The sequence below is a fragment of the Anneissia japonica genome, unplaced genomic scaffold, assembly GCF_011630105.1.
Source record: "Anneissia japonica isolate Jap-2015-1 unplaced genomic scaffold, ASM1163010v1 scaffold287853_len143968_cov122, whole genome shotgun sequence".
NCBI classification, from domain to species: Eukaryota; Metazoa; Echinodermata; class Crinoidea; order Comatulida; family Comatulidae; genus Anneissia; species Anneissia japonica.
Genome location: NW_022705302.1, coordinates 72,908 through 85,546, shown reverse-complemented (window position 1 = coordinate 85,546; position 12,639 = coordinate 72,908). Strand labels below are relative to the sequence as shown.

General features: G+C 33.6%; 1 protein-coding gene across 3 annotated transcripts in view; it reads left to right on the top strand.

Annotated features, from left to right (window-relative positions):
- Positions 1-12,639, top strand: part of LOC117105481 — a 108,166-nt gene that overhangs the window by 23,146 nt on the left and 72,381 nt on the right. For all 3 annotated transcript variants that reach the window (XM_033246643.1, XM_033246644.1, XM_033246645.1), the window contains exons 5-8: positions 2,512-2,781; positions 6,849-6,953; positions 7,169-7,291; positions 11,479-11,607. In XM_033246643.1, coding sequence (XP_033102534.1) covers positions 2,512-2,781; positions 6,849-6,953; positions 7,169-7,291; positions 11,479-11,607 — 627 coding nt within the window. The remainder of the gene's footprint in view (positions 1-2,511; positions 2,782-6,848; positions 6,954-7,168; positions 7,292-11,478; positions 11,608-12,639) is intronic.

The following is a 12,639-nucleotide window of genomic DNA, read 5'->3' as shown; positions in this document are numbered from 1 at the left end:
CCCAAATCGAAAAACGTCCACTAATTATAACCAAAAAAAATGTGACCTTGTTCCCAGAATCATTATAAAATGAATCGCATATCAGTACAGTATTAAGATTGTATGAATGTACAAATGAGTTACAATAAGAATACTAGAGCGCTGACTCATCACGCGCAATCTTTTGTACTGCCAACAACATAACACAACAAACATACACACGTTATATGCACGTTATCCATTACCATTACCATTATCGTCTAGGTATATCTTCTTCTAACTACCAGCCGGTATGTCAGTGTATAGCAATGAAGTCGTATCATGATGATCCTTTTATATAGTATACCCCGTCACAGGTTCAATGGATAGATAGCGTATACATACAGTATAATTATGCTTATACCTCTGTATATGTTTTCTGTCGATGTCAAGAATAAGAATGTTGATTAATTTGTTTCAAATGCTTGTTTGAACCAGCTCATTTACTGTCGCTTTTAATCCACTCTTTATATCAAACATTGCTATTATTCATTTAAAAGCAGAATTGATTTTGAATTTACAGTAGTATTTTTCATTTGGGAAACAATTTGCTTGTTTCTCCATGTCCTCCACTGGTAATTTTTTGATATGCCCTATCGCTGTGTTCATGGACATATAGAGATTAACATGATAAAATGCCTTCAAATTAGTTTACTAGGACGTAAGAAAGCAAATTTTTCCGGGGCCTTCGGCCCCTGGACCCTGACCGGGGCCCTAGGCGGCCCCCTGGCCCCCAGCCTGGTTGCTCGCTGCCCTCGCAAAATGCACCCCCCCCCCATTCAAAAAGCTGGATACGGGCCTGTACTGTATCCGATATTATGGTTCTCGATCGTTCTCACTCTTTATATTTTTAGGATAGTTTGTTCTTTTTACATTCACCTTCCCTTTCTCTACTTGCTTCTTTTTTGTTTTATATTTGGTTTCAAAATATTATATAATAAAAAAGATAAAATTACTAAAAGCATAGATAGAACATGAAACCAGAACCAGTGGCGGATCCAGCAAAGGGGTGGGGGCCAATTCAGTCAAGCCGAAAATTTTGAGTTAAAGAGAGGAAAAATTGTACCCCTCGTCAGAAAATCTCTGGATCCGCCCTAGAGGACCTGGACATGGCGCGCTTAGAGACCTTGTTTTGCACCTTATAAAACGACCTATTATTATTATTATTATTATTAATATTATTATTATTATTAATATTATTATTATCGAGAACGATCGAGAATCATAATACAGTATATCAGATATTCGCACGATGTGCATTAGAAACCGCTATCGAAACCGTACGGTTCCGTGGAGTAGCCTGTACACTAACAATGGTTTGTACTGTATTTGTTTTCTCCAGTAAACGTCGCAAATAGGGGCCTAGCTGGTACATGGAGTTATTATCAAAGAATTATAACTCCATGGCTGGTATCGATATTACTTACTGGTGTTTATTTCATGATTAGTCAGTTCTATATATTGATGTTAGCTTTCGAATAAAAGTATTATTGTCTGGAAATCCTGGCATACTTAGTTTAGGGTCTTAATTTGCGGGGTCTGATATTTCAAGTGGGTCTGATATCTTGTGGTCTTAGGTCTGAGCTTTCGAGACACCCTTGAAGCAGCCTGTGATGCTGTGATGATGATGCGATCGTAGCTTTTACGAAAGTTCTCATGCCAAAGATAACGATAAAACGAACGGTAAAACGAAATTTATTCGGTGATTTTTTTATGTAAAACATAATATTATACTACACTATTAAATTAATACAAGTACGAACATTCTTTCACCAGCAATATAGTGATTTAAGAGAAATTAACAAAATCACAATCTGTAGATGACCATGTTAGGTCAAGCGTTCGGAAAAATCATAGTTTATACTATATAGGCCTAGGTAGTAAAAAATTGCGGAGGCTGCCGACCTCAGAGAATTTAAGGTCGGCAAATTTTTGCCGACCTAATTGTTTCCTAATTTCATGGGCTGTAAACCAACATCATATTAAATGATTGTATTTAGATTTTGTTTTAGGTTCTAGTTTTTTAAACTTCTCTATTGCAAAACTTGCATGACAAACAAAACATTATTACTATTAGTGATGCAGTGTTGCCAATAATATAAACGTTAATTAATTTATGTAGCCATCTCCACACCTCATCTGAAGTGTTTGCTAATAATACCCAAGTAAGCATATTATCAGAATGATATGCAGTAAGAAAACAAATTCTATGGATTAAGTGAATTATATATTGTATTACATATTTAGCTGTAATCATTTTAAATTAGTAACTGCTGTAAAGTGTTGTATTCCCTTAACTACGGTAATTAGTTATACTGTATGGAAAAATACCTCATCTTTGAATATTTTTTTCCATTATATGATTTTCTTTTTTTTCTAATTATTATAGTTATCATTTTCATTATATATAAGAAGACAAGACTTGGTAGTTTCATTAATTGCTACAAAATGTTTTTGTATATTGTTGATTCCTTCAAACTTATTCCTATTTAGATCCACCTAAAATTGTTATACATGGTAGTGATAATGGTACCAAAACTGTTCTTCCTGGTGAGATGGTTGTTATTACACTAGAAGTTTTAGCAAATCCTGATGATGACATCAAATACCAATGGACAATTAATCCCGAAATTGAGGGTACAGTAACTAATTCATCAACACTCGAATTTAAGGCAGGAGAGGTTGGCACAGTGTATAATGTAACAGTGACAGCTACTAATAGCATTGGATCAACAACAGAGTCAGTAATGGTCATTGTTGCAGGTAAGCTTTAAATTTTCTGGTATCAGAGTAAATTACCAATGAATTATGTGTTCAAATTGGTTGTATTCTAAAATAATGATTATCCTTCATTTTACTTCGTAGTTAATTTGGCCTAGCTGTAGTGATTTTTATATAGGTGTTAAAGTAGTTGTGATTATATTTGTGATTTCATGTAGAAAAGACATTTATGCGATAATGTTTTTCATATAATGCATAGTGTCTGGTTTTTCATGATAGGTGCTAGTTGTTTAGCATAGTACTGTTGGCATTTTCCAGGCTGTCCAGCCTTTTTTCCATCAATTCTCATTGGTGTACAGTATCCAGGATGTTTTTTTTCCAGGGTAGTGCAAATGACAGTTGATATGTTCAAAGTGGGCGGGAAATAGGGTGTAAATAGTTTTACTGACCAGACGTGTACACAGATCTGGAAGAAATTTATTGTAGCACCATTCTTCCAAGTGTCTTACCATTATGCAAGACTTATTTATACCTTGTTTAGCAAACCCGTCACCAGCCAATGATGATTTTGAATAGAAATGCAAATTTATTTCTGGGCAATTAGTGCACCCGCCACCACCAAAAAAATGGAAAAAATAAAATTTTTTCTTAATTTTAATTTTAATTTTTATTTTCTTCCCACCTGAATGTTTTTGGCAAAACTATTATATAATAATGTTTTTATTATGTTTGTCTTTATGTAACTTTTGAATTGTCTAATTTTATTAATCTTGTAATTATTTTTGTAATTTAATTGAATTATCAGATACATAAGTCATTTGAGGTGCTATCATTTTAAAACAAATTTTGAATTTTAAAAAGTGTAAAAAAATTAAAATTATTTTGTGCTAAAACTTCTATTTTTTAATATTTCTATTAAGAGTTTCTATAAGTTTTCTAATGTCTTTTGACTTTTACCTTGTAATTGTTTTAATTGAACATTGATCTGGGGTTTTTGTATTTATTCCATTACTTCTCATCTGACAATCTTTAAAAAAAAATTAGTTTGTGAAACAATGTATAAAAAAGTTTCACCTTTTATGCAAAAACACCAATTTGACACTTAAACACGAATCTACAAAATGTATGATGAGGATTTTCACGCTACAACAGCAACACATTCACAATTCATTATTTTGTTAGTACAGTACAGTGGAGGAGCAGAAAATAAGTAATAAGGAATTGGAACGTACCACTAAAGTAATTACTGGCTCAATTGTTTTTTATTTATCCGTAATTTGTCTTTTAGTTACAATGGTCTTTCTAAACTAATTTATAAGACAATTTTCAATGTTATGCCTTTGAATATAATCTTTCATATAGACCAATTTTGCAAAATTTGAAATGAAAATTTTCGACAACCTGGCAAAGAGAGAGCAGCTAGCTCAGTCGGCTAATTTGGTGGTAGCCGCTGTGTGTGCGCTGAACCGTGGGGATCTCTAGGTTCCCGGTTCAATTCCCATCGCTGCCTCTCCTTGTGTTTCAGTTAGAGGGCTGAAATACAAGTTACAATAGCGCTCCGTCTTTCGGATGAGACGTTTAAGCAGTTGGTCCCGTGTGCATTTATGGCCCATGTGCACATTAAAGAACGCAGTACACTCTTCGGAAAAGAGTAGTCGATTGTCTCCCAGTGTACTGCCCAATCACCACCAGAAGGACCCCACTAGAAATAAGTCGTCTTCTAGACTTTCGTGGGTTTACGAATAAATCCAATCCAATCCAATCCAACTACCACTGGGGGACTTGCATGTGCGCAGCACTCTACTTACTACTAGCTGGCTGCTCAGGCTAGGCTAGGCTAGGCTGCTGGGTGTCCCCCAGTGAGTTGTGAGATGTTGGCAGCGCTTTTCAAAATAAACCCGATAAAATGGTCTATGTACATACGGTACTTGGCCGAATGGGCTCAACACACTGATAAACATTATGATACTCCTCTTCTTGATTCAGAGAGGGTGATGGTTGGCAAAGACCAGACTGTCCCCTAAGATTTTAGAGTGCTTTTTAGTGGAAAAAGATATACAGATGTTATTAAATAGCCAGCATATTTTTTTGATGGTTCATTTATAAGCATTAATTTCAAGCTAAGCTCAAATTTTATTTTTACGCTACATAAGTCTCTCAAAAAATTGAAGGCTCACAAGACAAGATGGTTCCCCACGTCATTTGAATTTATGTCATCTAAACAGAAGTGCCTTTTTTCTTTTGGGACCCTTCCTGCAAGTATTTGCCTTGCAGAAGGCTACCCAAGGTTTTTCACAAGTACTAATATTTATTAAGTTACCCAAGTAAATGAATGCAATTTGAAAAAACAAAAACTGAAAAAAAATTTGGGCTGACATAAATGTAATTCTTTTTTTAGTGAAATAAATATAATCTGAAAATTAAACTGCATCCATGATATTCATATGAAGTGCTTGGTATTCTTATTTTTATTGCCAGTTACACAGCTGGATAGTATAGTAATTTTACAAGATTGTAATGAGAAGATGGAGCCTATTGTTTGTGCATGTGTGAATATGCTGATTGCTCATTTGCAAAATTGATATTTAACTATAATCAGAAAATTTATGCTATTTACCGCGATAACTAAATTTTGGCAAGTTTGATTGGTTTCCAAGATGGCATTGGTAATAAAGTGACTGAGCCTATTGGTTTTGGTACGTGTGTGAGTTCGCTAATTGCTCATTTTCATAATTAGTAATTACTAATAAGGAAATTTAGGCTAAATAATTGATTTAAAAAAAATTTAATTTATTTGAAATTTTATTATTTCTTCATTGTAATAAAATGTTCTTAACCACGATACAGTTTGTATTATCAATTTTCAGAGAGAAATTACATTGTAGGAAGGCTATTTTTCACTGCCTAGGTGCATTTCAAGTTTATACTCCATACTTCTGAAACACAAGTGCTCACTAACTGACCTCCAGTACTCTTTGCTTAGATACTGCATAAATGGGCACATAGGATGATCACATTATGGTTTTATCTGTTCAAATCAGATTTAATAATGCTTTTTGTTGGTTTACTGTGTATTTAGGTGCAATAGAAATCTGACTAATGTCATCACCAGCATAAAAATTGTGTGTATGTGACTGTAATAAATGTATACACTGTTGATTGAGAAAGGTGTTTATTGCAATATATAGTTTACTTTGTTACTAGCATAAAAGACATTTGGCCATAATGCTAATTGCTTGATTGTTCAGGCCTAGGTCCTAGCTTTTTTAGGCCTGAGAGAAAAAATTATATTATATTATATAGATTATATGAATGTCTATAAAAGGTCAAAGTTCTATGGCATCATGCACTATATCAGTGATAAAACATAAATTCTATGAAGGAAACAACTCATACTGTAACTCATTCATAGGCCAGTTAAATTAAAATGACAGTATGAAGAATCTGTGTTATGGTAATATACAGTAATTGTGTGAAAACAATTTTTACACTTTCAGTATTAAAGTGTCTTCTAAAAAGCTAGGATAATCCCTATTCAGGGGCACCCTTATTGTAAGGCGACATTCTTTGGTCTTTGGTTTTTCTTTAATAGTATTATTTACTTATGGCACTATAGGGCCAAGGATTTGCCAAACAGTGAACTAAATGACTCTTCACAGTGGCAATACCATCACAGGACAACAGGGGCTGTATGGACCAGTACACCTGGGTAACCCCCTACTCGTCTCAAACGATATACTGGGTTCTTTAAAGTGCACATGAGACAATTGTAGACACTTGGCCTATGGTTTATAATCCTTATCAAAGAAGACTTGTTCCACCCCCAGAACCATAGGCCAGCGTGCTGTTCGAACCAGCGCCGATATTATGACAGAATTTTTTTAATGGTTTTTTTCTTCAATCCTGAGCCTGGCTGTTCATGGCACATTCCAATTAAGCCTTTTGAAGCTACGTACTTTGAGTATTATTCTCTCAATACTCACAGTGCAGGTGCAGTGGACTTAAGCCACTCCGGATCCCCGCTGGTGCCGCCACTGTACAGGTGCTTCCTAGCCAAATATGTAAGTAGAGATCTACAATTTGTAATTGCTGGTACTGATACTTTTTAGATCCATGTGCTGACGATCCCTGTGAAAATGGTGGAACTTGTATAGTTGTTGATGGAGGGTACATTTGTAATTGTACCAACGATTTCAGTGGATTAAATTGCTCATGTGAGTTCAGATTGTAAAAATGATAGATAGGCTTTCAATTTACATATTCATTTAGCATTCTTTCCAAAATTTAAAGCAAAAGTCAGAACTTTATTGTAACTATAAATTAGAATATTATTTTAAAGGATCAAGCAATTGTTGTTTCGTTGTATTTTTTATGTTATATAAACTTCACAACTTGAGCTATTTTTATATTGACTAATTTTCATGAGTAGATTGCATCTATAAGGATGGCTGTTGCCAAGATGAGGGAGATATTTATAATTATGGGAATGGTACTTGTGGATGTATCTGTGGTGAATGTAGGCAATTCAATTACACCACAAATCAGTGTGAAAGTGAGTACACAATAAGCTACTGTAAAGTTAATCTAAATCTGTTTTATAAAATAATGCGGGCAATAGACACAATGGGCGACCAGAATCATGTGACTTACAGTTGACAAAATCATAAACAGACACAGTGACTGATGCTTACTATAAAAGAGTGCATGGTTTATTTGAAGTGTTTCTTCTGTAATCTAAGGCCATGCTTCCCAAACTATAGGCTGTAATCCACAAGTGGGTTGCCAAACTTTTGCATTGGGTCATGGTCAAGTTTGCAAAAAGCGAAAAAAAACAAAAAAAACTTTTCGCCGATCTGATGACTAAAATCATGTTTTTGGTAGAAATTTCTATGACAGCTTTTTTTTTCTGTTGCTGTATAACTAGTTAAATCTACACTGTTTCAATTAATAATAAATAATAATAATAATAATAACAAGTATAGGATTAAACTTACCTAAGAATAGCATTATTATTATTTTGATTGGGTATTATTCCCTGTGTATTTTGGTTGCTATAATGGTATCAAATATATGTGAGGTGTCATGACAAAATCAGTCTTGTGGTACACCAATTCAATTTGATATTTTTTAGGAAAATATTATTTGAAGTGATATTTTGACAAAAATAGGGTTTCAATGTTTCTGATAAGCTTAACATATATGTTTCCTGGTAGCAAAAGTTCTAAGTTGAGTTACCTAAGGTAAATGTGTTTTTGAGGCACATTTTGTAAAGCTGTTTTTTAAGAATTGATAGAAAAACCAACACAAAATTTATCATTTGTTTATCTTTAGAGGCAATTTTCTCTAAAGTATGCTTTGAGACATCTAAAATAACACTAACATATGTGAGGCCTCACCACAAAATGAGTCTCATGGTTAGAATATCAAAAATTGAGTTTATATTATATTTGGGTAGATCACATTATAAGCTTTAATTTGGTCTTTAAATGGCTTCACTATGATATGATGTAGATCCAGAGATGTGAGCATTTAAATATTATGTGTAAAAGAACCACATTTTGAGAAAATCGGCCTCCAAGATAAAGTAACCTGTACAAATAATAGGACTAGAATTACAGAATATGCGCAGAGAACACTGTTTTAGTAAGAAAATTCACTTAAAAGTATACCATCATTTAATATAAATATCAAGTTATTAAAAAACATTAAAATCAAAATTGTGTAAAAATTTTGACTTTGACCTATTTTGGTGATTATCTCAAAATGATTTCACCATCGATGCGTCTCATTTCGTGGTGAGACCTCACGTATAGTTAATGCTAAATGTAAAACATCCACATCGTAAACCACAGTGTGCTCATTGAACACAGTATATGGAGAGAGTTATGATGACAGCGACCCAAAGTAAAGTAAGGCAGTAGGCCTATATATTTTTTCAATATTAGTGATTTATAATTACTTTGGCAATCTCTGTGCATTTTATTTAGGCTCTGGAATGCTGCTAGTGTACGGTAGGCTACATAAAGATAGGCCTAGGCTGCACTGTGAGTGTTAAAACTTGACCATGGCCCGGAGCAGGGAGGGAATTTTTATGCCTCGACTATATATCTCTGTAATCGAGTACTGTAGGTAATAAATTAGAAAATAACACTTAACGGTACTGATTGCTCAACCAAACTTGGTCTAGGAAACAGGCTGGTGATAATAGGCCTCGTTGGTATGGTACATTTTAATGCCAGTACATAATAATATTTGTTACATCATATGATGATCATTATCCTCGGCAGTAACTACAAACATCCTATGATTTAATATTGGATTGAAAATAACTGTAAATTAACACTCTTGCAACGAATGGGGGGATTCATGTTTTTTTTCATGCTGCGATAACATTTGCCATGAATAATATTCTTGACTTGTGCCTAAGTACCTCAGCCGGCGACGACTCACTGCAGCAATATGCACGTTGTGAAGGTAACGTACCTTTCCTTGAAAAATTTCCAAGCCTTTATTCCCACTCCATTGGAGCCTTGCCAAACCAAACTGATGAGTGTTTTTGAAAATTTAATTTTGGAACACTTCAAAGTGATTTACCAAATTATAACTCTCATTCCAACTAACATTTGCAACATCTATGATGTGACTTGCATCAACGACAAGGCGAGGCCATATTCTGTCGTCTCGCGATCTTGATAGATGTAAACCAACCCTTATATTGAAAATGACCTTACCCCAGCTGTACTCAACCTACAGTAGGACCAAAATAAAGCTTATATGTTCCTCTATCTAAATATATCAATAACTCAGTTTTCATTTTTTGTACCATAAGACTCATTTTGTCCGACAGCTCACATATTATTTAAAGATTGAAATTATTTTATGAAAAAAAAAAAGTGGACTACATATTTTCAAGAATTTGGGTCAGTCAATCTAGGGCCACACAATAATTTTTTTTCACTTACTATAAGTCTTGTATTTCAATTAAGTTTGAAATTTTATTAAAAAGTTGTCTCATTTTCCCACTGTAATCAGTAGCATATCTAGAAGTCTTGAATGGGGGTGCTGATGGGTGGGGGAGGCATGAAGGTGAAGTGAGGGCTCGATGATCAGTTGAGGGCCGCTAATTCACAAAATAAGGTGATTTTATTTGATTTTAACTACTTGACCATGATTTTTGGGGGGCACAACTGGGGGGAGGCGCAAGTAATTTTTGGAGAGGCGTGTGCCACCTGCGCATCCTCCTAAGATACACCACTCACTGACTGTAATACCAATGCCGAGCATCAAATTTTGCAGATTTTTTGTGCAATTTATTATAATGTTATTAGATGGGTTGCAGCTAATGTGGGAAATCACAACTTGGGTCCCAGAGAAAAAAAGCTTAAGAAGTGGGGGAGAAATGTAAGGTACATTATTAAATGTTAAATAATGTTGGTTGGGACTCCAGTAAACTACTTTAAATCCCTTGGAAATGTTAAATTGTGAATACTGAATGGTTCTGCTATGCTTCTAATATACAGTACTGGCCCTAAATAATTCAAGAGAAACTATATAGGCCTTGGCCCCTATATACCTGCAGTAAGATTAGATACTGCAAGAATCTTCAATCCACATCATGCTAGTGGGAGACACTAGGTTACAATAGATTATTTGAATTCCATGCCTAAAATGCACAGAGAATGCTAGAATGAATATCAGTTCAATTTTATTTCAGATTTCCCTATACATACACAAGAAAAATACATAAAATACAGTTAAGCAGATAAATTATTCACAGAAACAGCACAAACTGTTGAAGTGTCTCATCCAGGATATGATGAATAATAGTAGGCCTACAATAGTCTACAACAACAGCAAGTTTTCGTCCAGTTCATATACATTTTTGACTCATACATGCAAGATTTCAAAACATCATTTAAGAGTATTGTTACTATTTATCATTCTGTTCATGAAACCATGGTAGGTTTTTCTATAGAATTCAAAGCAAGATGGATAATTTCTGTTTACAATCATGACTAGCACAACAGTGTCATTGTATGAAAAGACTATTAACAATCACCTAATGCCTTTATTTCTAGTTTTTTTCTCACATTATCATTTGGGGGACACTAAGTTACAAAGGATATGAATCCAACGGCTAAAAGGCACGGAGAATTCTAGAATGAGTATCAAAACACTATTTTTCACAATCAACTGCCTTTATTTGCAGTTCATTTCTCACATTGTTTTAAAATTACATTGTATGTTCAACTAAATGTCACATGAATACTTGTTTGAGGTCGTCGATTGTGTCTATTGGTAAAATGTACTGATATAATTAACACTGAATTGTTACATAACAAACTTAAAATGCGAATCGGAAAAATACCCAGTAATGTAACTTTTGTGGAGAGAGGGAATTTGCACAATAGGAATGGTACAGATAGCTCTATCACAATTGCACATGCAAATTCTAACTTGCCTGTCACTAAAATTCAAGAAATAATTTTAAATGAGCCTGTGAAAACATGTGTTTTAGTAGTTAAAAATTTATATAAAAAATTGTTTGACATATTTGTATATTTTAGAGTACCAAAACATAAACGTTTGTATATATGATAGCCCTACTTTCTAGTAAAACACTCACTAATTGCCTACCTGCTGATAGCAAAAAATGGAAAAATAGTATGATAGTTTCTGTGTGGAGCTATATTGTACAAACATGTGTAAAAGAAGGATAACCTGTGTACTGTTGTTTAGATATAGACTATTGTGCATCCAATCCTTGTGAACATAATGGCACTTGTATACCTGCTAAGTGCAACTTCACATGTGAATGTATGACGGACTACAGTGGGTCATTTTGTGAAAATTTCAAGATTCAATCTAGTGAGTAAAAACATGGATACTGCTATTGCTTGTGATGGGCTGCATTCATGTCATATTCATTGTGCTTTGTATCGCTTTAAAGATGTATTGTCCTCTGAAAATGAAAAAAAAACACATAATAATTTAGATAGTAATAACATACAGTTGTTTAACATGAGCATAGAAATTATTGAATTTGATAAATTTGTTCGCTGATTTTTATGCTGAATAATGCACAATTTCTTTGTTCAAAGTTGGTTATTTTTATGGGTTAATACATCTTTAATTAAAAAGAAGTTTGCTTCAAATCAAAAATAATGAATTATTGTCTGTACATTTGTGTCCTTCATGTCTGTAGTCGGGCAGTTCCACCGAAAGGTCCACCTCATCATCAAATTTTCATATTTACTGCACCTACCCAAGTGAGGTGTCATTTTGAAGCTCATACTATATACTTTCTGGTACAAATAATTTTACATCAATTTTTATATTTGTTTTATATAATTATCGGGTTTGAAGTTAAGAGTATCAAATTTATGCATTTTACCACTCTATAAAACAAGTTAAACACCTCATTTATGATAAATTATTATTTTATATCAAAGTGTACTAAAATATCTGCCAGATTATAACAAAAAAAAAAGAAAAAATAATTGTCGGAGTTTGCATGAATTCAATTTTAATTAGATAATTTTTTTTTTTGTACGTCCATAACCAAAATTTCAATTTTTTTTAAATATCAGGTATTAAAATTTTTCTGTATAATACCAAAAAATATTTGCAAAGCAGGTTTTAGGTCCCAAGTATAATCATCTAAAAAAAAAATTTAATCTCCGATTTTAAAGTCAATATTTACGCTATAATTTATGTACGTCCATAACCGTACTGTACGTCCATAACCGTACGTCCATAACTAAAACCTAAAATGTGAATTGTGTTACCACTGAACATCTTGTAAACAGTGTGGAAACTAAAAATCTACTGATGTTCTTTCTCAGAGAGAATCTTTATCAACTTTTACTATAACCATGACAACTATCTGCCCTCTAGTTT